This window comes from Sminthopsis crassicaudata, chromosome 3 (genome assembly GCF_048593235.1).
Source record: "Sminthopsis crassicaudata isolate SCR6 chromosome 3, ASM4859323v1, whole genome shotgun sequence".
NCBI classification, from domain to species: Eukaryota; Metazoa; Chordata; class Mammalia; order Dasyuromorphia; family Dasyuridae; genus Sminthopsis; species Sminthopsis crassicaudata.
In genome coordinates, this window is record NC_133619.1 from 588,151,703 (window position 1) to 588,177,249 (window position 25,547).

A 25,547-nucleotide genomic window follows, 5' to 3' on the forward strand; every position below is an offset into this window, starting at 1 on the left:
AGTTATAAAGTTTTATTGTGTTTAAACATGTAAAAGCAAATCTTGGTGTCATACAAATGCAGGTCCCTGGGCTGGACCCCTGCCTTAATGAATGAATATTCCACAGGCAAGTTACTCTTCCCTATGTTTTATTACCCAGGGTACTACAGTATGGATGGCATTATGAAATAAATACTCGTCATAGCTGGAAATGACATATCTTTATGCTGTCATTCCTTCTTCAATTGTTTTAAAAGTCCTAAACACAAAAAGTTTTCTGACTATGATGATGAACAGAGGTTATTCAGAGGCTTCATATAGACCTTTGAAATGGTCTAATACCCCAAATCCATGAAAGTATATTACAGGCACCTTCGTTGAAATTTGCTACCAGAGCTTTTATGATATAACTTATAGGAAAGAAGGAAAAAGGAACAGTTTGGTAATATAGCCCAACATTGGAGAAGTAAAAACAAAATGAGAAAACCATCACTACCAACAAAATGCCACTTAAATATACCAAGTTTGGCAGCATATTTTTGTCTATTTTGTAGAATGCTAGAATTAAAAGGGTCTTTAAGTAATAATCAAATTCAACCTTCTCTTCTACGCAGATATTCCCTCTCCCCTTACAAATTATCATCCAGCCTCTGCTTGAATATGTCCAGTGACAAGCAGGATGTCCCATTGCTGGACAGTTCTAATTGTTACAAAATTCTTTACATTTAGCCAAAATCTGCATTTGTGCAATTCTGACTCGGTGATCCTAATTCTGCTTTCTGAAACAGTAAACAAATACCCTCCTTTTCTACATGAGAGCCCTCTATGATGAGCCATCCTTTTCCTACTTAGTGTTCTTTTTTGGTGTAGTAAAAAGAACACTCCTATTGGAGTCAGAAAACTTGAGATTCATCTCTGCCATTTACTACTGTGTCACCTTAGGCAAGTCACTTCTCATCTATAAAAGGGGGGGGGGGGGCGCGATAATATCTGCCTGCATGCAATCACCACTGAGCTGTTTTGAGCATCAACTGTGCTTTATGACCACTCAGTATCACATAAATGTGAGAAGTTTCAATAATTCTAGAACTGATGAGAAAAAGAAGCATTCATGCAAGGGCACCATCAATACAAGGCTCTAGCAGCTACTTGGTGGGTAGGTGGGATGATGCATATAAATGCAGAAAAATATAGCTTCGGTTAAAACTCTTTTAGGCCAGTTTCTCATCAATGTGGCAGATTCCCATGGTCTCAACCAAAATGACATTAAATCTCAAAAGCAAAAGGACAATTATCTACAAAGCAGGGTTTCAATCTGGCAGAATCTCAAACTGAGCAATATTTTTGGAAAACCAGGTACTTTTGTTGCTGGGGAAAGGATGAGGAGTTTAGAAAACAAAGAGAAGATAGATTCAGTCCTTTTATTTATGGCCTCACTTTTTTTTTTTTTTTTTTAAATGAAGGCTCATGACATTGAAGTCACGAGGCACAAGGTCCTAACATCTATTTTCAGTATTTTTCTTAAGAAATCCATGGCAAATCTATAAGTATAAAACAGAATCTAGATCAGGTTTTATATCTCAATGTACTGGGGTATCAGAGTCATCCAAAAGCTTATAGAAGACTAGATTAATTTTGAGAAGAGAATGCATCAAATCCTTTTGGAAAGCCTGCTTAACTTGGAAAATATTCCATGACAGTGCTATTGTCTTCGGCACTTTTACATTTTGGATAACAAGTCTGATTTTCAGGCAAACTTGGAAATAGAGCTGATTGGCAAATGAAGCAGGAGGAAAGGAGGGCTGTCCTCTCAGAGCAATATTGGCAAAAATTCAGAGAACATTATACTGCCCAGCAGTGAAAGAACTGAAGTAGTGATGAAAGGACAGTGATTATCCCTATCTGTTTCACCTTTGGAAGAGCAGCTGAGAGCTCCTCTCTACATAAACAAATCTCTGTTAGAAAACAGTGCAGTGATTTTTTACAGGACTTCACAAGTAGCACTAGCATCTTATTTTCACATACAGAAACTAGCTTTTCCTTTAAAATCTCATAATTTGATCAGTTCTATCTTCTAAGTAATTCTCAAAAATGTCAGAGGTCCTCTAACTTTCTCATGTCTATTTAGACACTATGATGAGTTATGTTCTCTTGGTTTGACATCAAAAAGTAAAACCTAAATAAACAAATTCCCTCGTTGATGCCACTAGGTATCTGATTAAAGCTATCTTTCCCCCCTGTAGTCATCATAAAATGTGGGTAATCTGCTAGTGAGTTAGAGATGGAATCATTTCACATTAAAATAAAATAGGTAATATAACATTGATTCCATAAGCAAAAACTCATAGGAACAAGTCCCCAAACAAATAACTCCTAAGCTACCCCCTCCACTTCACTGTAAACAAACTGGTCACTCACACAACCACAAATACTAAGATGGTGCCACCTTCCTCTCTCCGTCTCTCCCCATTGTTATTCTTTACCCGTGGGGAATTTCAAAAAGCAAGGTAGGCGGAGGAGACAAAGTCTATTAAGAAACAGTCATGTACTGTGCAGCTTGAGAATAGTCAGGGTTTATCAATGCCCTCCTCCTTTTCAAAAGACCCAACAAATTTCCCCCTACAGGCACAGATTGGAAATAAAAGGTGGCAGTTTTCACATAAAGAAGTTTTTTGAAAAGAAAACAATTTCTATTCATTGCCTTTGCTCTCTGGGTGCCTGGCTTTGTTCAATACTTCATGGGTTAAGTACATCATTTGTTGTTGAGTGTTTTAGTTAGCTTGTTAGTTTAAAAGTTAGTTGGAACTACCTAACTTTTTGCCCACAATGCCACTCTTTACAATTATTTTTTAATTCCCTAGGTACAAATCCCGCAATTTTATAGCTTCTTTCCTATGTGACCCTGGGTAAGTCACTCACTTCTCAAAGCCTCAGACTCTTCAATCAACCAACTAATATGCATTTATTAAGCACCTATAGTGTATATTAGGCACAGTGCTGGAGATAGAAAGAATAAAGCAATTCCATTAAAATAAATACAACCTAAAAATAAAGTGCATAAAAACAAATCAATAAAAAGTAGCTTGATATAAGGCAATTATGGAAAGAAGAGCAGTCCTAATGGAGGGGATGAAGAGTGAAAAAAAGTTTCACTTAAGTTTCATCTTAAAAGAAAGAGCTCTACTCTCTAAGGGGAGAAGGAAGGATGGAACCCATTCCAGGCTTGTAGGAATGCAAGGGCAAAGGCCTAGACACTGACGAGTTGAGGCTATATGAGGATCAGACTTTGGCTTGATCAGAGTTCTAGCGAGGAGGAAAGCCAAGGTGGGGGCCAGGCTGTGTAGGGCTTTGAAAGCTAAACAGAGGAGCTTATACTTTTTCATAGATTAAGTTGGAAGCCACAGTAGTTGATCTGATTAAATAATGTGACAATCACATTGTCATAACTGTACTTAAGGAAAATTATTATTTGTCCTTTGTTTTGAAAAGGACCACTAACATCATGAGCGTGGTTCCTAAACTTGTGAATGAATTGGATTTCAGGGAAGCAGAATTGTGCAAAATGCTCAGTCTCACTTTCTCCTCCATAGTCATCAGAATCCAATGACAGGACAAAAGTCAAGACTATTGAAGATGACCCAGAATCTTATGGAAAATTATGATGTATATGTTAGAATGGAGGGATAGACGCTTGTAAAAGGAAGACCAATTAGGAGGCTGCTACAATAACTACAACTAGAGTCTGAACTAAGGCAAAAGCTGTGTGAGAGAAGAAAGGGGGTAAGATACAAGAAATATGGAGGCAGAAAGGCAACATCTGGCAGTAGAATGCGTATGAGAAAGAATGAGTATTCTAAGACAGTGCTGATTACAAACTTGGGAGGCTACAAGGATATTGGTACCACTGATAGAAATGGGAAAGCTTGGAAGAAAGGGGGTATCTGATGATATAGGACTAAGGCTCTGGAGAGAGCTCATGGCTGTGTGTGTGTGTATATATGAAATATATATCCCCTCATCAGTAAAGAGAGGACACTTTTTACTACCAACTTGTTTATAGGACATAAGAATATAAGGATTCTTTATAGGAGGCTGGCCCTTCCCAATCTCCCCTATTCGAATGTCTTTCTCTACTGACTATCTTCAATTAATCCTGATGCTTGTTTGTACATAATTGCTTGTTATATCATCACTCACTGAGCTTCTTGAGAATAAGGATCTACAGAGAAATGCAAATTAAGACAACTCTGAGATACCACTACACACCTGTCAGATTGACTAAGATGACAGGAACAAATAATGATGAATGTTGGAGGGGATGTGGGAAAACTGGGACACTAATACATTGTTGGTGGAGTTGTGAAAGAATCCGGCCATTCTGGAGAGCAATCTGGAATTATGCCCAAAAAGTTATCAAACTGTGCATACCCTTTGACCCAGCAGTACTACTACTGGGCTTATATCCCAAAGAAATACTAAAGATAGGAAAGGGACCTGTATGTGCCAAAATGTTTGTGGCAGCTCTTTTCGTAGTGGCTAGAAACTGGAAGATGAATGGATGCCCATCAATTGGAGAATGGTTGGGTAAATTATGGTATATGAATGTTATGGAATATTATTGCTCTGTAAGAAATGACCAGCAGGAGGAATACAGAGAGGCTTGGAGAGACTTACATGAACTGATGCTGAGTGAAATGAGCAGAACCAGAAGATCACTATACACTTCAACAACAATACTGTATGAGGATGTATTCTGATGGAAGTGGATATCTTCAACATAAAGAAGATACAACTCACTTCCAGCTGATCAATGATGGATAGAAATAACTATACCCAGAGAAGGAACACTGGGAAGTGAATGTAAATTGTTAGCACTACTGTCTATCTACCCAGGTTACTTATACCTTCGGAAGCTAATACTTAATGTGCAACAAGAAAATTGGATTTACACACATATATTATATCTAGGTTATACTGTAACACATGTAAAATGTATGAAATTGCCTGTCATCTAGGGGAAGGAGTAGAGGGAGGGAGGGGAAAATTTGGAAAAATGAATACAAGGGATAATGTTATTAAAAAGTTACTCATGCATATATACTGTCAAAAAATGTATAATTATAAAATTAATTTTAAAAAAGAGAATAAGGATCTATCTTTTTCTTTGCATAGCAGAGTGCCTGATAAATATTAAAGGCTTAAATGTTTACTGGCTGTCTGAAATAATATAATATAAATGAAAGCATGTTATAACCATAAAGCTTCCAAATAGATGCAAGCAATTATTATAGTTCTACTACTCCATGTAATCCCAGTGAATTTTGGAGTCATATTAATAGAAAAGACACACAACTCAACATAAAATATTTCTAGACACATGACTCAACAGAATCGGAAAATGTACTGCTATAACAGTTCAATTAAGAGTTATTGATATATGGGACAGCTAGATGGTGCAATGAATAGAGCACCAGCCCTGTAGTCAGGAGGACCTGAGTTCAAATCTGACCTCAGACACTTAACTCTTCCTGGCTGTGTGACCTTAGACACGTCATTTAACCCCAATTGCCTCAGCCAAAAAAAAAAAAAAAAAAAAAAAAAAAAAATACTGATATGACTCCAGGGTTGGAACTCTATCTACTACACCATCTAGCTGTCCCAAAGAATTGGAAAATGAATAGATGCTCATCAATTGGGGAATGGCCAAATAAGTTGTAATATATGAAGATAATGGAATACTATTGCTGTATAAAAAACAACGAACAAGCTGATTTTAGAAAGCCCTGGAAAGATTTATATGAACTGATGCCAAACAAAATGAGCAGAATTAGAAATACATTGTACACAATACCAGCAAGAATGTACAATGATCAACCATGAAAGATTTGGTTCTCAGTAATTCAGTGCCACCCAATAGACTTTGGGCAGAAAATGCCAGAATATCTAGAATATTTGTGAAAATTAAATGTAAATCAACACGTGCTATGTTCACTTAGTTTTTCTGGTTTTTTCCTCTCCCATGGTTTTCCCCTTTTGTTTTGATTTTTCTTACCCAACATGATTCATAAAACAATGTGTATTAAAAAGAAATAAAATTTAAAAATATAGCCTTATTCTTTAAAAGTGGAGAATTTTGAAAACTCTATGTTTGTAACCTGACTTGGTTTACCTATAGATTCTATTTCATAATTTTTTTTTTCCCTTAGGAGATGTATGCGATCATGGCTCTGGTTATCTAAGTTTGTTCAATTTTTATGACATTGAAAAAAAACATAGGATAATGAATGTTATTAAAAAAAATTTATGTAATTTAAAAAATATACAAGATTGAAATAAATAAACTTAAAAAGAAAAAAGTCAATCTGGCAGGAACTTCCCTGACACCTGAAAACAGTGAGTCTCTTCACTATGAGAGTCTATTATAAACTTTTGATAACTTGGACAAAAATCAGCAATTGTACCATATCCCCAGATTTATAAGAGAAGAAAAGCTAAAACATTTTTAATATGTCTACATTTTCTATGAATATATATTATAACATAAATATATAAATATATATATATTTTTAAAATCAACTAATATGAAAATATAATATACAAAAAAAAAAAAACCAAAAAAAAACAAAAAAACCTCCCTGATTCTTCCACTTTTATTTCCATTTGACTAAAGGTCATTAGTCTCCCAGAAAGAAAAAAAAAAAAAAGAATTCCTGGGGGCAGCTAGGTGGCACAGTGGATAGAGCACCAGCCTTGAATTCAGGAGGACCTGAGTTCAAATCTGTCTCAGACACTTAACACTTCCTAGCTATGTGACCCTGGGCAAGTCACTTAACTCCAGCCTCAGGAAAAAAAAAAAAAATTCCACAAGATCTTCAAAATATGAACACTAAATCTGTTTTTTTCGAAGGATTCTAGTAGAAGTTCTAAACTGATATCAGCAAATATAAGACTATTACAATCAATAATGAAATAATGATTTAAAAAAGTTCAACTTGAAATTTCTCAGCTTTCAGTCTTTTGGTAAGGTTCATGATTTGGTTTTCAGTCTCATCAAGGTAAACTTAAATATAGTATTTCATTTCTTTGGACTGAAAAAAGGAAGATAGAGGGGGAAAAAGCACTCCTGTTAGGAAAACAAAAAGACAAAAATATTTAACAATGAGTGGAAGAACACAGTAGTGACATGGAAATATCTAAATCCAATAATCAAAAAATTTATTTACTTAAGACTTAGTAAGTAACTGTGTCCTAAAAATCTCAGTGTAATTTTAAAAGTTTTAACATGAAAATTACATTAAGACTTTTGGGATATGCTGTATATTAAATAGTAATTATAATAATTAATATTTATAGAGTAATTTAAGTTTTATAGCACATTTTATTGCCTGTTTGATCCACACAATCCTATGAAGTAGGTATTACACATATTTTAAAAATGTGGGATCTAAAGCCCAGAGCAGTGAGTGACTTGGTTGGAGTCATAGTATTATAACCTAAATTTAAGTCTGTTCCTCTATCTACTACACCCAATTATCACAAGTTTATTTTATCTGATCTTCACAAAAACACTCTGAGGTATGCAGAGCTGTTATCATTACACTATTTATTTTGTACATACTTTTATATAACACATTTTCCCTCAATAAAATGTAAGCTTCCTGAAGGTAGGTGAGATTTCAGTTTTTCCTCTGCATTTCCAATCCCAGCACAATGCTTGTCACACAGAAGGTACTTTTCATTCAGCACTTACTTTTTGCCAGGTACTGTATTAAGTATTAAGTACAACAGATACCAAGAAAAATGGGAAGGAGTTCCCTTACAAGGAATTTCCATTAGGCATAAATCTACATAAAACATGCAGAGTAGACAGAAACAAACCTTAGAAGCCAAGGCACTAGCTGCTGAGAGAGCTAAGAAAGTCTCTTGTTGAAAATGGCACTGCAGCTGAATCTCAAAGAAGTAAGGGACTGTAAGGGACAGAGGGAAGGGGAGAGAGCATATGAGGTATGGAGGAAGACCAGTACAAAGGCACAGAGAAGGAAGAGAGAATATATAAGGCACAGAAAATGACTCAGTATGGTAAGATTACAGAGGGCATAAAGGGGAGTAAGGTGTAGGAAGATAAAAGGACCAGTTTATGAAGTTTTATATGCCAAACAAAGACATTGATATTGGTATTGATAAAAGGAATTTACTGGGATTCAGAAGTGACATGGTAAGACATGTTTGGGGACAGGAGTTCTTAACCTAAGATCCATAGATCCTTCTCCTGTCAAGAAGTCCCTTCACTTAATTTAGGGGGTAAATAAAATTGCATGGTAAAAAAGATACATCTTAACTTTTACTATTTATAATGAACTTTAGCATTTCTTTCCATTATGAATGATTACATGAAACATTATTTTGAGAAGGGAGTTCATAGGCTTCAACAGACTGCCAAATGGGTTTATGATGCAAAAAAAGGCAAGGATCCTGCTTTAGGGGACTTGTGGCAGATGGACTAGAGAGGGGACGGACTCTAGGAATACCAAATAGGAGGCTACTGCAAAAGTCCAGGTGGGAAGGACTGCAGGATGGTGGTAGTTGAATGAGTAGAAAAGCAAGAAAGAGAAAGAAACAAGATTTGATAACTGATGGGAGTGAAGAGTTAAGAATGGCACTGAAGATGCAAACCTGGGAAACTAGAAAGACAGTTGTATAAACTGTTTCAGTTGTGCCTGACCCTTTGTGACCCCATTTGGAGTTTTCTTGGCAGAGATACTGGAGAAATTTGCCATTTCCTCCTCCGACTCATTTTATAGGTGAGGAAAAATGAGGCAAACAGAGTTAAGGGACTTGCCCAGGGTCACACTGCTAGTAAGTGTCTGAGGCTAAATTTAAACTCAGGAAGATGACTCTTCTTAACTTCAGGCCAGACGTTCTATCCACTGACTGCACTTTCTAGTTGCCAGAAAGATGACAAGTGCCCTCAAAAGTAAGCGATGTAAGACAGACAGATTTGGCAGACAACATAAATTCTATTTTTGACATGTTGAATTTGAGATGCTCATGGAATATCCAGTTTAAAATGCCCAATAGCCAGGTAGTAACATGAAATTAGAGCTCAATTGGTAGAAAATCTTAGGGGTACAAACAGAAATATGGCAATTATTTGATTAGAGAGAACTAACTCATGGGAGTTGATGTGGGAAGGGAGAAAAGAAAACCTAGGGCAGAGCCTTGGGGCACACCTACAATTATTGGGCATGATATGGATAAAGATCCTGCAAGAAACTAAGAAGGAACTGTCAGACAAGTAAAAAAAGAAGCAAGAGAAAAGTATTATAAAAACTCAGAAAACTGAAGCTATTCAGGAAATGACCAACAGTATCAAATGCTACAGAGAGTCACAAAGAATGAGGGCTAAGAAGAAACCATTAGATTTGTTAGTTAAAAGAACACTAATAACTGTGGAGATAACAGTTTCAGTTGAATGGTAAGATTAAAAGCTAGAATAAGAGAGAATTTTATTTTACCACCTTATACATGAGGTGATTAAGGCTCAGAAAGATTAAGACATTTACCCACAGTCATACAGATTAGAATTGGCTAATTAATTAGAGGTGGGAGAACTAGAACCTAGTCTTCTGACTCCTATCTAGTATATTATACACTGACTTATTCCTAACTAAAGCTGCATTATCTTTACACAATGCTTGGCTCATAGCATTCACTTAATAAATGCTTGTGATTGATTAAATTTTGAAATCAAACTTCTTTTCAAACTTGCAATTTCCTTCCATTTGGCTATGACATGATGAAACTATTCACTTATTTTTCTTTCTTTTAACTGTGCATACCCATTGATCTTAGCAGTGTCTCTATTGGATCTGTATCCCAAAGAGGATAAAAAAAAAAGGGAAAAGGATCCACATTTGCAAAAATATATCAGCCTTCTTTTTAATAGTGAGTTGGATACCCCTTGGTTAGGGAATGGCTGAATAAATTACGGCATATGAATGTTATTGGATATTATTGTTCTGTAAGAAATGACCAGCAAGATGATTTCAGAAAGTCCTGGAGAGACTTACATGATCTGATGCTAAGTGAAATGAGCAGAACCAGGAGATCACTGTACACAGAAACAAGATTATATGATGATCAATTATGATGGACTTGGCTCTTTTCAACAATGAAATGATTCAAGGCAATTCTAATAGACTTGTGAAGGAAAGTGCTAAGCACATTTAGAGAGAGAACTATAGAGATTGATTTTGGATCAAAGCAAAGTATTTTCACCTTTTTGCTGTGGTTGGTTTGTTTTTTCCCCCCCTTTCTTGTGTTTTTTTATTTACCCTTTTGATTCAATTTGTGTGTGTGCATGTGTGCAGCATGACAAATATGAAAATGTGTTTAGAATTGTACATGTTTAACCTATATTGGATTGCTTGCTTTTTGGGGGAGAGTGGAAAAGGGAAGGAGAGGGAGAAAAATTTAGAACACAAGGTTTTGCAAAGAATGTTGAAAATTATCTTTATATGTATTTGGAAAAATAAAATCTAATGAGGGGGAAAAAAACAACCTTTTTGGTATTACCTCCCCCCCAAAAAAGCCAGTACAACATTTAAAGGCTAATTTGAAGCAACTGACTAAACTATGTGCTTAAAAAAATTATGAATAAGAGATTGCATTGCTGCATCTGATGTACTTAGAATCTCCTTGTTTAGTTGTCTCTCCCACTACCTTATGACTGAAAGGTTCTAGAGAATGCTATCAGCAGAGACTCCTCCAAAAACAGAGAATGAATATGCCTACACTCTTTCAATGCAAGTACTCTTTCTGTACTTTAGAAAGCAAAGCTATCAAGTGGCAACAGAGAAGCCTATAACAGCAGGATGCTTTTAAAGAAACAATCTTATGAGGGGGAGAGGGAAGCACTCAAGACAGCAGCCACCAGAGATGTGGCAACTGCCCTAACACAGGACTTCTGGGTTTCACTGGTAAGAGATAAACCAACTGCTCCCTCAGAATGCAGTAATAGAAAATCATTCACATTCATCAATAATAGTAATATAATGGAAGGCTTTGGAAACCTACTGTCCAAATTTTGGATCAGAACACTGTCCCATGTTTAGTTTTTTTTCAGTTTATTTGGGGCTTCTATTCTTTGGGAGACTTTATGCTAGAAGCTCAGTGGATAAAAAGATGAATCCTAGTTTTTGTAATAAAGAAATTTAACGGCCAATACTAAGAATGAGTGTACAAATAAAAATAATCCATAGATAATAAAAGTGCAGAAAATAGATACAAGATGCTATACAGTTTTAGAAGTTTTTAGTGTTTTTGGTTTTGGAAGGCATGTCTATGAAACTTCTATTCAATTGTACAAATGTTTATTAGGCACTGCCTAATTTCTAAGAGTTTTATCACCAAATCTCTTTTACCTATTGAATTTTTATCAATTTCCAGTACAGGTCCAAGTTATATAGGTTGAAGAGTTAACTCAATGGTCTGCTCATCCAATGCATGCGCATAGGAAATGTGTATTTCTTAATCCATTTGGTTCTTCTCCCTGTGAACTACTAGACAATCTTTGGAGTGATTGGATTTCACAGAGAACAGTGTTCTAGGACTCAATGAAATAAGCATGATGTTATTCATAAGCAGGAAAACCCAGGGAACCTTGCTATTTGTAAGGAATCCATCTTTCACTTCTACTTTGACTTTATATGACAACCCTCCAAAATATTGAGCATATGTCATAGAGCAAAATTAAATCAAAGGCTCTCATCCACACATAACAAAATTTTATTAATATAAATAAATATAAAGAGAAGGGGCAGCTAGGTAATGCAATAGCTAGAGCACTGGTCTGGGAGTCAGGAGAAGCTGAGTTCAAATGTGGCCTCAGACACTTGACTAGTTATGTGATGCTGGGCAAGTTACAACCACCCATCGCCAATAAATAAATAAAATGAATGCCACAGAGATTTTTTGTTTGTTTGTTTTGAGTACTGACATTAAGTAAGGAACCAAATAGAGAGATGTATGCTCAAAGGTGTTTGTTAAGGCCAGGAAGAATATTCTGCTAAAAGGCTAAATAATAACAATAGTAACAGACACCTACATGCCACTTTAAAATTACAAAGTGCTTTGGAATTATCACTTCACTTTAGCTTCAAAATTATCTTTATGATACAGCCAGTTGAAAGAATAATCTTTATTATCATTAAATGAGAAAAGAAGGTTCAGTGAGGTCAAGACCACATAGCTAGTAAATCCAGGACTTGAACCCTGTATGAGAGGGCAGGGATCATGTGTTAAACTACCTTCATTCAGATGAATCTGGGATTCTTTTGACTCTTTTGAGTTCCAAGGGATGTTCTTAACTATATCTACCCAAAAGTACACCACAGGGTCCTGGGGGAGATATGAGAGCAGTCTCTAAGTATTTCAAAGACAGCCATATGAAGAAGGGACTAGAACTGTTTATCTTACTAAAAGAATCTTACTATTCTTCAATCCAAGAATACAGGCCGCCCTAATATTTCATGAACAAGACACACTATTGCGTAGCTCTGGGCCTTTTCTCTGATTGTCTCCCATCCTTGGAATGTTCTTCCTCCATCCCAAATGCCCTCCTCTCTCCCTTCTGGTTGCCTTCAAGTCCCAATTAAAATCTCAACTTTTACAAAAAGCTTCTATCAACTCTTCTTAATTCTAGTGCCTTCCCCCTGTCAATTATTTCCTATTTCTCCTATATATAGCTTGTTCATACATATTGGTTTGCTTGTTTTCTCCCCCATTAGAGCATGAGCTTCTTGTTTATTGATTATGCTTTGGATGCATTAACTAGGAAGGCAAAAGATATCTCTATTGTTGTTATTAGGTCATCAAATAACTAATGATAACATAAGTTATATGTGCCTTTTTTTTCATGTTTTGCACATTTAAGCTGCTTTTAATTTTAATATTTTAACTCCAGAAATAGACAATGAAAATTACTTTCTAATTGGTCTTCCAAAATTATAGAGAAGGGGGCAGCTAGATGGTGTAGTAGATAGAGCACCAGCCCTGGAGTCAGGAGGACCTGAGTTCAAATCTGGCCTCAGACTTCTTAGCTGTGTGACCCTGGGCAAGTCATTTAACCCCAATTGCCTCAGAGGAAAAAAAAACAAACAACCAAAATTATAGAGAAAAGAAAGAGAATTGTAAAGAAAGAAAAGAAAATCTGACCAGGATATGATGGGTTTTCTCTGCAACCACAGGTCCTGTTCTCCCCAACCTAAAGAGTAGGAATAAGGCCCATCTCTGCTGCTTCAGAAAAGTAGCATTAATCCCTAAATAGTGTAACATCTCTATATCTCTATATCACACACACACACCGCTATAGGAAAACCCTGGAAACACATGCTCCAAAGGACTGGATTCTCCATCCTTGATTCTTTCCATACCAGAAAAAGGGAGTTTCCATATTGCCAGAGTTGCAGCCCCCACATGAAATACACAGATCGGAAGCAAAACAACTACATCAGGACAATTTGGGGAGGGAGGTAGGTTTGTTGAAGAGAAAAGTGAATCTTAAATAATTAAGAGACTAGAGATTTTCATTACTGCTTCAAAAGAGCTCTAATTCTCCTCAGAATTAAACCTCAGAGACAGAATCCTCACCTTTAACAGTTAAAAGGGGGGAGAGAAACTGAAATCCACTCTGCATTATTTGAACTCTTCCTAGAAAGGAATGCCAGGATGCAGTTTCCATAAGCACTTTGGGGAGCAAGGCTGGGAACAATTCTAAAAATCCAAGCACTTAGAGCCAAATGAAATGGGACACAGAAGGGGCAAAGGGAACTCTTGGCACTCAGCTTCAGTACATGGGGCTATCCTGCCAAGGGCCAAGTGCCACAGACAGACCCAGCAGGATGTAAATTATTCAGACTTTCCAAAAGGAGCCAGGTTTCTTAGCCCTTTTCTGTGAAGTTGTTTCATTTCATTTCTTCTGATTAAGACTCACTCATTACCTCCTGCCCACTCCTAAAAGCCTCCAGCTGACTCAGGTCACCCTCAGATGAACACATTTGAACCTCATGAATCACAAGGAAGAGCCATTTCCAGTGAAGACATTTTAAAAAATTTTTAGTCTGAATCTGACATTTAAAATTGGATTTGTTATTTTAATCCAAGAGTAGTTAAACCAAAGCAAGAGAAACTTGCTATTCTGTAGCTTGGTTAATAATAATCACTAATCTCATTACCTGAAAATAAAAGTGATCATTTATTATTAATTTAAAACCAAAAAGAATTAACCAAAGGTAAATTCAATTTGGATTTATGATAGCATTTCAAAAAATGCAGCTAATGCTTCAAGTTCTACTTCTTTGGACAAGTCATGAACTGTTCTGGTCTCAGTTTCTTCTTCATAAAATGAATTAGATGCCAAGGTCCCTACAAGTCCCCCTTCCAGCTCCAGAGCTACTGTCCTATCATGTTTGAATGAATTAATCTTTGTAGTTTGTTCCTTCTGGTACATTCCATATATCTCATACATAGCCCCCTACCAGCTCAGTCATTTTATATAATTTGTGATTACATCTACTCCCAAAGATGAGCTCTGTTCCACATAGACAAAATGCCCATGGGACATAAATGAGGAGCAGATCTGCTCTGAGAAAAGTATTGCAATCAGCCTGAGAGCTGGTTGATGGTCACACAGGAGGCACTCTGGACACAGATCCTTTGGGAGAAGGAGAGAAAAATCACCAGAGAGCAATTATTCTCCCTACTGACATCTTCTATTTACAGAAAAAGCTGAAACACTGAAGAAAGACAAAGTCATGGGCTTTAACTAGCTTCATCCCTGTCAGGCTGTATTAATAAAAGCCTACTTGCCCAAACCTGGCAAATAGGCAGGCTGCCTGCCTCAAGGGCACATTTGACCTGATTACACTTTAGAGTGTGGGGGACTGTGATTACAATTGACAGATCAGAATGAGAGATTAGCAGGGTCTATGAATCTGCTAAACCCAGAATTTTCTTGGGAAAGAGCAAGAAGTTAACCAAAACAGGGAATTTTCCGTTTACTCAGTGAACTCCACATCAATTCTTAATTTTTTTTTCCCCTGATAACCCAGCACATCTTAACAGGAGTTACTTTTCCATAAAATTTTTAATTGAAGGATTAAAAATAATTCAAATCCAGAGCCTATTCAAATCCCAAAGCTATTCACTACTTCATTCCCAACTCTCTAATTGGTCATTTTCAAATCCAGGTGCAGATCCAGTCCTATAGCTCCTGGTGTTTATTAGTGAGAATAACTTTCAGGCAGCCCTAACGAGTACATTGGCATGAAGAGTGATTCTATTGTTGTTCAGTTATTTTTCAGTTTTATATGGCTCTTGAAAACCCTTTTTTGGGTATTTTCTTGGCAAAGATATGGGAGTGGTTTACCATTCCTTCTCCAGCTCATTTTATAGATAAGGAAACTGAAGCAAATAGAATCAAGTGACTTGTCCAGGATCACATAGCTAGCAAGTGTCTGAGGCTGGTTTTGAACACAGATTTTCCTAACTATAGGCCCAGTGTTTTAGTCACTGTGTTGCCTGGTTCTATTTAGGAGATGTTGTAAGGTAAGCCAAAACCTCGGTTTGAGTCCCTAGATTGCAGAATGATAAAAAAAAACAAAAAACAAAAAACTCCAATGCTAACTCATTACATTCTCTTCTGAGGAATTATTTGGGATCATCAATTTGAGGTGATGTCAAAATTGAAATGGATTTGCTACCCAATTATACTATTTATTTCACCCATTTTCACTATGGCCCAAAGAAACAGGCATATATGCCAGAACAGTATCTATAAAGCCAAAAAATAAAACCAAAACCAAATTATAATTTTCCACGGTAACTACAGTAAAGAACTTAACAGGATAACAAGCTCAGCTTTTTTGAAGAGTGCTTCAACAAGAGACAATGATTTGGTTTTAGTGAAGAAGGCAAATTGCCAGGGCTTCTGGTTTGCTTTAAGGAATCTCAATAATTTGCCCCTTCAAGTAGATTCCATGTTCCTCAGCAGTCCCACCCCCTCTCCCTAACATCCCCAACCTCTCCCTATCCTCCCCACTCCTTACCCAAACATTGAAATTTACACAGCTCATTGAAATTGTGGGATAACATAATCCCACAGCCTTGTTGAAAGGTACTTGGATTTCAGAATCCAAAAAGTTATACAGTAATACAGTGATGGTTTTTGTTAAGTCAGAGAACTTTACCCAGTATTTTTCCCCCAGCTACCATGCACTCAAATCATTATTCGAACAATCTAGAGAGAGAGATTTAGAATTAATAATTTATTACCTTCTCCAACTGCAATGTAGTCAAGAAAATAGGCCACTTTGGCAGGAGAAAGCTGCTGCTCAAGGCTCAGTTAAAATACATCCCGTTAGTCATCTATCTATTGCACTCTTAATCAAGTATCTCCTGGACACATGAAAGAGGGGAACAGCACAGATAGAATGTCACCTGGAGATGCTCTCTTTACTGAAATGGAATAAAACAGATGCACTTCTGAAACACAGTACCTTTTCAGTAGGAAAAAAAGACCATCCTGGGCTCCTGAAATTAGGCTGGCCTCAATTCCCCCTACCCCCTAGATTTATCTCCTGGAAATGATAGCCTTCTCACACATATATACCAGTGAAACTGGACTTCTCAATATTAACTATCCATGCATGCCTGGGTTCTTCATTCCTTCCACCTGGAATGTCATTACCTCCCCCAACCCCTACTCCCCACTCCAAATCTAGCTGTTCAACTACTATATCTCAAAATCCAGCTCAAATACTCCATCTTCCATGCCCACCCGCTTCTTTCTCTCTCTGTCAGCTACAAATGATCTCTTCTTCCTTTGTATTCCTATAATATTGTACTTGTACCTCTCACTGCCTTTATCACATTCGATTATGTATGGTACTTAATTTGTACAGATCTAATGTCTATTCTTTGAAGGTATAGACAATATACTGTTAATCTTTATATTCTTCACAATCATGTAAGTAGCAGGAACTCAATAAATAATTATTAAATGAGAGCCAGAATGGGCTGCAGACCTTAAAAGCATATTATCTCTCCCTGATTAAAGGATTCCGAAATACAGGTTCCTTTTTTCCAATGGTTATTATCAAAATCTTAATGGTCTGGGATAGAAAGTAAAAGAACAAGAGAATGGCAACTTCAACTAAGAGAAAAAAGAATTTTTCTTGAAACACGAATGCTTTTATGAATAGAAATCTTATAGTGATAGATTGTATGCTGGTAGGCAGGCTATAGACATAGGTTCAGACATTCCGATATGGTGTTACATGTGCAAGCAAGTAACTCAGTGGATAGTGTGCTAGGCCTGGAGTTAGTAAGATCTAGATTCAAATCCAGTCTCAGACACTCATTAGCTATGTGACTTTTGGCAAGACACTTAACCACTGTGAGTTTCCTCAACTGTAAAATAGAAATAACAATAGCATGTACTTTCTAAGGTTGTGACATTCAAATGAGATGATATTTGTATCAAAGAGTAGGCACTATATAAACACCTTGCTGTTGTTCAGTCACTCTACAGTTTCTGATTCATAACCCCAATGAGGGTTTTCTTGACAATGTTACTGAAATGGCTGATCATTTTCTTCTCTAGCTCATTTTACAGATGAAGAAACTGGGGCCAAGTGGGAGATTTATCCTCCGTCACATAACCATTAAGTTTCTGAAGCTACATTTGAACTCAGGAAGAGGAGTCTTCTTGATTCCAGGCTGAACATCTATTAGTTATTCTACCATCTTCAGGCTTTTCTCAAGGAATTTATATTGAATTGGTCATTACTCAATCATTTCACTCTAATCCATCCAAAAACTGGATTTGCTCTCAATCCTCGAGGCTCTCCTTGACTTCTCCTCTTCTGCACTCCCAACACATTCATTTGTAGTCTGTTTTGTACTGCTCTGTTATGAGCAGCAAGCTTTGTGAGGGCAGGGATTAAGTGGTCTGGATTTGTAAACAGTGAACCTGGGTTAGAGTATAGGCTCTGCAAACACATCAGCTTAGAAACAATTCCTAGTAAGAAGTAAAAATTTAGAAACTTGAAAAGAGATTATGTATGAAGCACCAAACTACCTAGGTCTATGACGAGTGGTTAATGGCCTAGACTTGTAGCTGGGAAAACTTGTGTTCAAAACCTGCTCTGCTCTGACACAAACAGGCTTTGTGCTCTTTATCAAGTCACAACTTATGAGTATTCTAAGTCAAAGCTTCTTAAATTGTAGGTTTCAACCTATGGAGTTATGTAAGAGGGGAATTAGTGAACCAAATTCAAATGGAAATTCTATCAGACTAAATGTAAATCTAATTCCTTTAAACCAGTGAAAAGAAATCCATTTTTTTAACACTAGTAGCTAAGAAAAAGTACTAGAGAGACTAGCAATGCCACCTCTTTGATAGCCTTCAAAAACAGCACATATTTTGAATCATAACTACAAACATTCAGAATAGAACTTTTAATAAGGTGAAAATGTCACAGGACAGCTTTCAACTGGACCAAATGAATTTAAAAGGTTGACCCAAAATCTACCCAGAGAACTGGTCTCCATACCTTGCTTCAGTACTACTTTAGCTGAGCATCTCTAATATGAAATACTGCCTTAAAAGCACTTTGTAAAACTTTTAAATACTATATAATGTACTGTCAGCTATAGTCCTGAACAAGTGTTCTGGGAGAGGCAGTCACCTCTCTGAAGGAAAATAAGGTAAATGCCAGTTGGGTTCCCTTCTAGTAGTCTTTAGGGGAAAAAAAAAAAAAAATTGATTTTTAGACTTGGGTTCTCATTCTAACAGACTGTGGGAGATCTTGGAATTTCAGAACTGTAAGAAGTTATCTAATCCAATTCAGACTAGAAGAATAATTTCTTCTACCCATTAAAAGTTAGTAACCAGAATATCTAGCCAAAATGGCTGCCTAAGTAGGAATCAGAGTACATGACTCCCAAATATCTATTCTTGAACAATCCTGAAGCTCCCTTCATAATAAAATTCAATAAAAAGTCAGTTGATTTCTTCCATCCCAGAACAAGGGGGAAAAAAAGAGTTGGCCAAAGTTCATACAATAAGAAAGGGAGCCAATAAGAAAAGTCATGGCTAGGTAGGATCTTCCCAGTGCAATCAGATGGCTCCTGTGTAACCTGTAAGTTGCCATGTTCAGAGCAAACAAGAGTAGGTTTCCTTGAGAAAATCCCAGGGTACTCAGGATTTAGGGTTTTAGGATGAAGAGCTTGGAAGTAAAGGAGTACAAAAGCAGTAGACACCTATAGCACTGATTACAGGATAATACAGGCCCAGGAGTTCTGATGTCCCTCATATTCTTTCCTCAGACATCAGAGGACACTGTGAACATCTAAAACTAAATCTCAGAGATTCAAGGGGAGCCCAGTTCTGGGATGTGAAGGTCAGTGAGGAAGATCCAGCTTGATCAACCACCCCACCCAAAAGCTCAGTAACAAGCATCAAATAGCCCTGGAACAAAACTCTGAGTCAAAACAAATATGGAGAAGGGAATAAAAAACACCAACTAGTGTCAAAAATTATTGCAAACTTTGAAATCCCCCCAAAGAAGAAAGAAGTTTATATAAGTCCCCAGAAGAAATAAAGCAAGAGGAAAAAAATGAAATAAAAGTCCTGGAAAAAAAGAATCAAAAGATTATATAACTTTAAAAGAGACAAGTAGCAAATATTACTCAAGAAATATTAGAGTAGAAAACTGAAGTCAACAATTACACCATAAAACAGCAAGAAATATTGGAACAAAAATTGAAAAAAAAAAAAAAAAAAAAAAAGGTAATATATTTAATAACAAAAATAACCAACTTGGGAAATTTTGATTAAAAAAAAAAAAAAAAGCCTCAACACTATATTTCAAGAAATTGTATGTAAAAGTTGAACAAATTCATCAGACCCAAAGGGCAAAGTAAAGATGGAATCATCTCTAGGGTAAAAAACTAACAAAGGAAAAGTCCCAAGAATGTAGCAACTAGAATCCAGAGCTGATATAGCAAAGAAAAATTATTGCAAACATACAGAGAAGAAATTCAAGTACCAAAAAACTACCTTTAGGATCACACAAGACCTGGCAGCTTCTACTCTAATTAGGAGATCTTAGAATACAGAGTATTCCAAGAAAGAGTTTTTTGGGGGGGAGGGGAGAGAAGGTTAATAATAAAGAATAATTTATTCTGCAAAGTTGAATATAAACCCACATGGGAAAAAATGGACCCTTAATGGGATAGAAGATTTTCAAGCACTTCTTATGAAAAACAAAACAAAATAGAGCTGAGTAGGGATTCTGAAATATAAAGGAATCTAGCAAAACTTAGAAAGAAAATGATGGAAAAAATGATTTCAGAAATTCCTGAAGGAAAGCAATATACCCAAGGACAAGAACAGTGTAAAGAAAAATAACTTTGAAAGACTTAAAAACTCTAATCAATGCAGACCAACCCATATTTCCAAGGATCTATAATGAAACCTGTAACTTAAAAACTTTCTAAAGAAGGTTGATGGACACATGTTGCAAAAACATTTTGGGGGGCACTGCCACTACGTAAATTCATTTTTGTAAAGCTATGTTTATTTGTTAATCAGGATTCCCCCAACCCTTTCAGTTTTTAATGGGGAGAGGACATCAGTGGGAGGAGTGATCAATAGTAATGTCCAAAAAAAAGAGGTGTATTATAACATTCTTAAAAATGCACCACCCTGCACTACTAGATCTTATATCCCAAAGGCACTGTACTAAGCACTTTATAAATATAATCTTATTTGATATTCACAACAACCTTGGGAAAGAGGAACTGTTATTAACCTCATTTTACAGATGAGGAAATTGAGGCAGCACAGGTTAAGTGACTTTCTCAGGGTCACAATTCTATTAAGTGTTTAAGGCAGAATTCAAACTCAAATCTTCCTGAGTTCAAGCCCAGCACACATTTGAGACCTCAAGATCTCATAAATTTATAAAGCCCTTTAATATTTAGCAACCTGTTAGCTCCTTTAAGTACAATGCCATATGTCATCAAGCACTAAACTCAAGGTATAGAGAGGTATTGAGACGAGTCACTTTTTACTTCCTAGTGCTTTATTTCCAAACTTCTTTGATAATTTACTGTCCAGCATAGTTTGAGGAAATAAGATTTTCTTTTGTGCTAAATGATTACTAATTTAGTTTAAATATTTTCACTGAAGATGCTTGCCTGGAAATAGTCAACTATCCCAGCAAAGCATCAACTTAAGGAAAAATTTGTGTAGGTCTGGTTTATGTCATTGCAATTTTCCTCCACTATAATTATGTAAGCATCAACAAATAGAATAACAAACAGAAGACAGATATTACAAAAATTGATAAATATGGTAATTATTTTCTAACATCACCATTACCACTATCATTTTCTTTAAAATGCAACAGAATTATTGAGAATTATAATATTAAAAATAGATGTCAGTTGTTGTAGGTTCTTGTATTAAAATCCCAGCACTGGTATCCAACTTCAAAAGGCCAAATTTGGGTTAGTAGATATAGCAGTTTTCCTAAGCTGAAGTTTCTTTCTCAACTTCTACATTTCATCCCAATAGAACACTATCAATAAACACAGAAAGAAAGAATCGTATTTTCCTCTGAAACTAAGCCTCTGTATTGTTTGCCAGGAGGAAGTTCTCAACTGGTAAAATGATATTCAGGAAGTAAGTACATCTTATGAAACCTTTAGTAAGACAACTTTTCCATGCAAAAGCCAAAAGATGTTATTATTCTAGTGATAGACTTTCTTTCTTTTCTTTTTTTAAATTATAGCTTTTTATTGACAGAACATGTGCATGGGTAATTTTTACAATATTGTCCCTTGCACTCACTTCTGTTCCAACTTTTCCCTTCCTTCCCTCTCCCCTAGATGGGAGGCAGTCTTATACATGTTAAGCATGTTCAAGTATATCCTAGTTACAATATATGTGTGCAGATCCATATAGTTCTTTTGTTACATAAGAAAAATCATATTCAGAAGGTAAAAATAACCTGGGAAGAAAAACTAAGATGCAAGTAGTCCACATTCATTTCCCAGTGTTCCTTCTCTGGGTGTAGCTGATTCTGTCCATCATTGACTAGTGATAGACTTTCAAATTGCTTTCGATTTCGCATTGCTTCAAAACTTTCTGTCTTTCCAGTCTTCAGTCTTAACTCTCCTCCACATACGCACAAGGCACTCCATCTACAAACTCTAGGTATTTTCACCGACATCTTTTCACCCCATCTTCCTCCTGGAAATTCTCCCTCTCCACCATCTAGCTCCCTGGTATCCTTCAAGTCTCAGCTAAAGTCTTACCTTCTGCAAGAAGCCGCTTCTACTCCTCTTTAATCTCAGTGCATTCCCCTGACACCATCTCCTACTTAGCCTATAGATATCTTGTTGGTACATAATTTTTGCATGTGTCTTTCTCATTAGATTCCTTATATGTAGGGATTATTTATCTTTTTGGTCTTTCTTTGTTCCTCATGTACTTAGCACATAATAGGTTCTCAATAAATGTTGTTTAACTGAAGGAAGAACTATGTTTGATAACTATATTAAAATAATAAAGCCAACTTGCCTGAGCAAGAATAAAATTTGTTGGGGCAGTAGGTAGTGAAGAGGATAGAGAATCAGCCCTGGGGCAGCTAGGTGGCCCAATGGATACAGCACCAGCCCTGAAGCCAGGAGGATCTAAGTTCAAATTTGACCTCACTTAACACTTCTTAGCTGTGTGACCCTGGGCAAGTTACTTAACACTAATTGCCTCAGTTAAAAAAAAAAAAAAAAAAAAAAGAATAAAATTTGTTTCTTAGGCAAGCAAAAAGCTAAATAACACCCCTTGGGCTCAGGTTACTTTTCCTATTAAATAGCAAATTGTTTCTATTTTTACTCTTTGAGTCACCCTTTAAAATCAATCTAAGGGGCAACTAGGTTGCACAGTGGATAGAGAGCACTGACCCTGGAGTCAGGAGGGTCTGAGATTAAATTCAAACTGTGACACTTAGTAGCTATGTGATCCTGGGCAAGTCACTTAACCCATCTGCCTCTAATAAAATAAAATGGATCTAAGAACTAATAAGTGAAGATTACTCACTTTATGGCCATGAAGCCACTAGAATTATTAATTCATACCTGTTGATGAACACAAAGCACTGAGACAAAAGCATGCATAAAATAGATTCAGGATTTTCAGCCACTTTGCAGGTCTTTGACAATAACTTCTTGATAAAATCCAGGAGCCAATGTATAATTGAACTTTCAACTTCTTCTCCATGGTCTTTATGACAGGGAGAACCACAACTCTGGAAAGACACAAGGAAGATAAATTACCTGCCCAGTAATTAACAATTTGTTTCTTAGAAAAGTCAATTAGAAAAAGAATGGGACAGTTCTGGAGAAGAGAAATTCCAGGTTTTCCTTTCCTCATCTTTGCCAATAAAATTTAAAATTTTATAGTTTTGTGAGCCTTATAACATATCTAATAATTACCAGGATAACAACACAGCAAGGGGTATGAAGTAGAGCAATTATAATGGGTAGGCTTTTCATACCTAGTTACTATATAGTCACTGCCTAATAGTAAATCAGCACCTTTGTCCTTTTTCTTTTATGAGACACCCTCCACCCACACATCTTCCGTACATCTTTGTATTCATTACTTAAAAAAAAAGAAAAACATCCTAGTAATATTATAAGGCTTTAATGAATTCTGAAGAAGCATTCAAAATCTATTTCAAATGTGCAGCTGTCAACCCAGCCTGGCAAGCAGCACAGGTTGGCAAACCCAAACATCACTAAGCTTAGCAAATGTGCTAAGCACACAGGGAGACTGTCATCACTCTGCTATCTGCTGGCTAGTACCACTGAAGAAAGATTCAGGGTGCTAACAGAGCTAAGTTACAGCCAACCCAAGGCCGATTTTTCACTAAGCACCAGGCCGCTTCAGAAACTATATGAGTTTCCAGTCTTGGCTAAGGATGGTGAGGGAAAAAGCAGGGAAATGATACTGGATAATTCAGAAACCATACTAATAACTCATCTGATCTATCCGACACAATGGAGAGCCATAGACAACACCATGATAGAACTACCAACAAAGAATGTTAAGTGGTGGGTATGTAACTGATCACTCATCTCCTTAAAAAAGCCTATCCAGGTTCTCTGCAGTTTCTTGAGCTCTTCCCACCATAAATTACTTTGTAGATAATTTGCAGACGCTGTTTTCCCCAAATAGGACATGTGTTCCTTAAGAGAAAGGATTGTTTACTTTGTGTTCTTGGGTCCCCTGAGCACAGCAAAACCTGCCACAAAGTAGCTAATAAATGCTTATTATTTGTTGAATTAAATTGCCTACACAGGCTCATCAAAAAAAATTATCTTCCCTTAGTGCTGTGGGTGACTCAACACCTGTCTACAATACCTCGAGAGGTAGGCGAATGTGGGCATTGTGAAAATGAATAGTCTTCAAAGCAAAAAACAGGAGTGATTAACACTACCAGGCTGAAAGAGGTGGTTAGAGGCGCCACGTTCTATACAATGAAGGGAAGAGGCACAGAGCAATTACACTTAAATATCAAATAAGACCTTCCTATAAAATCTACACTTGAGCCAAAAGTAGAAGTTGTTACCAAGACCTGGGCAAGAACTTTCTGACCACAGCAGACACCATAAAGCAGGTCACTGAATGCTTATTAGAAGAATTCAGAGAATAAAAACCTAGGGAGAAGGGCCCACCCCTGCACAGTGGAGCCCACAGAGGCGCACAATGCTTCAAGCATTTGGGGCATTGCAAGAATCCCCAAAATAAAGGCCCTCTGCGGCAGCAGCTGCTCCGAGGATAATGTTTACTTAATACTCTGGGTGGATGGGGTGAATCACAGTTCAGTCTGTCAGTTACATACGTGGAACTTCATTTATGTACTCAGCGATAAGATATGTTTGAAGGGCAATGAATGCCGGAAACAGCCTATTCGGCTGGTATTAGTGATCAACAATAAAGCCGCCAGAACAGCCACAAACCCCACCGCCACTGCGCAGCTCGAAAGAGATTTGGGAAAGTCACAGAACAGACTGTCATGAATAGTTTTGCTTCTATTTGAACACATTGTTTTCCAAATAGCTGGAAAAACGAACAGATTGTTCCGGGAGGTCGTGTTCCAATTTGCTCCATAGTTGCTAAGAAGGAATGGGAGACAAAGTCAGCTAGCGCTTTTCACAAATTTTAGTCAGATTGTGCGGCCTCCTAGTTGTCTACAAAGTCCGAAGACCTCCTTCTCTCCGATCCCGTCTCAAAGGCGCTCTCTTTGCCTCTGATTTTACCGTCCCAGCCGCAGCCCCGGACGGTTGGTCTCTCCAAGACCCCCCACCGCGCGGGTTTTGGACGCCCGCCCCCTTTTCTAACAAAGTCTGAGCCGCGCCTTCCCCCTCTCCCTTAATCCTCGTTAAGCCTGGAAGCGAACAAGGCTGTGCGGGGGGGGGGGGGGGGGGGGGGGGGG

General features: G+C 37.0%; 1 protein-coding gene across 1 annotated transcript in view; it reads right to left on the reverse strand.

Moving 5' to 3' along the window:
* Window positions 1-25,547, reverse strand: part of KIAA0319L (KIAA0319 like) — an 88,134-nt gene that overhangs the window by 61,971 nt on the left and 616 nt on the right. Inside the window, exon 2 of the mRNA XM_074305097.1 lies at window positions 23,185-23,354. Within this exon, the coding sequence (XP_074161198.1) occupies window positions 23,185-23,326 (142 nt within the window). The 5' untranslated portion in view covers window positions 23,327-23,354. The remainder of the gene's footprint in view (window positions 1-23,184; window positions 23,355-25,547) is intronic.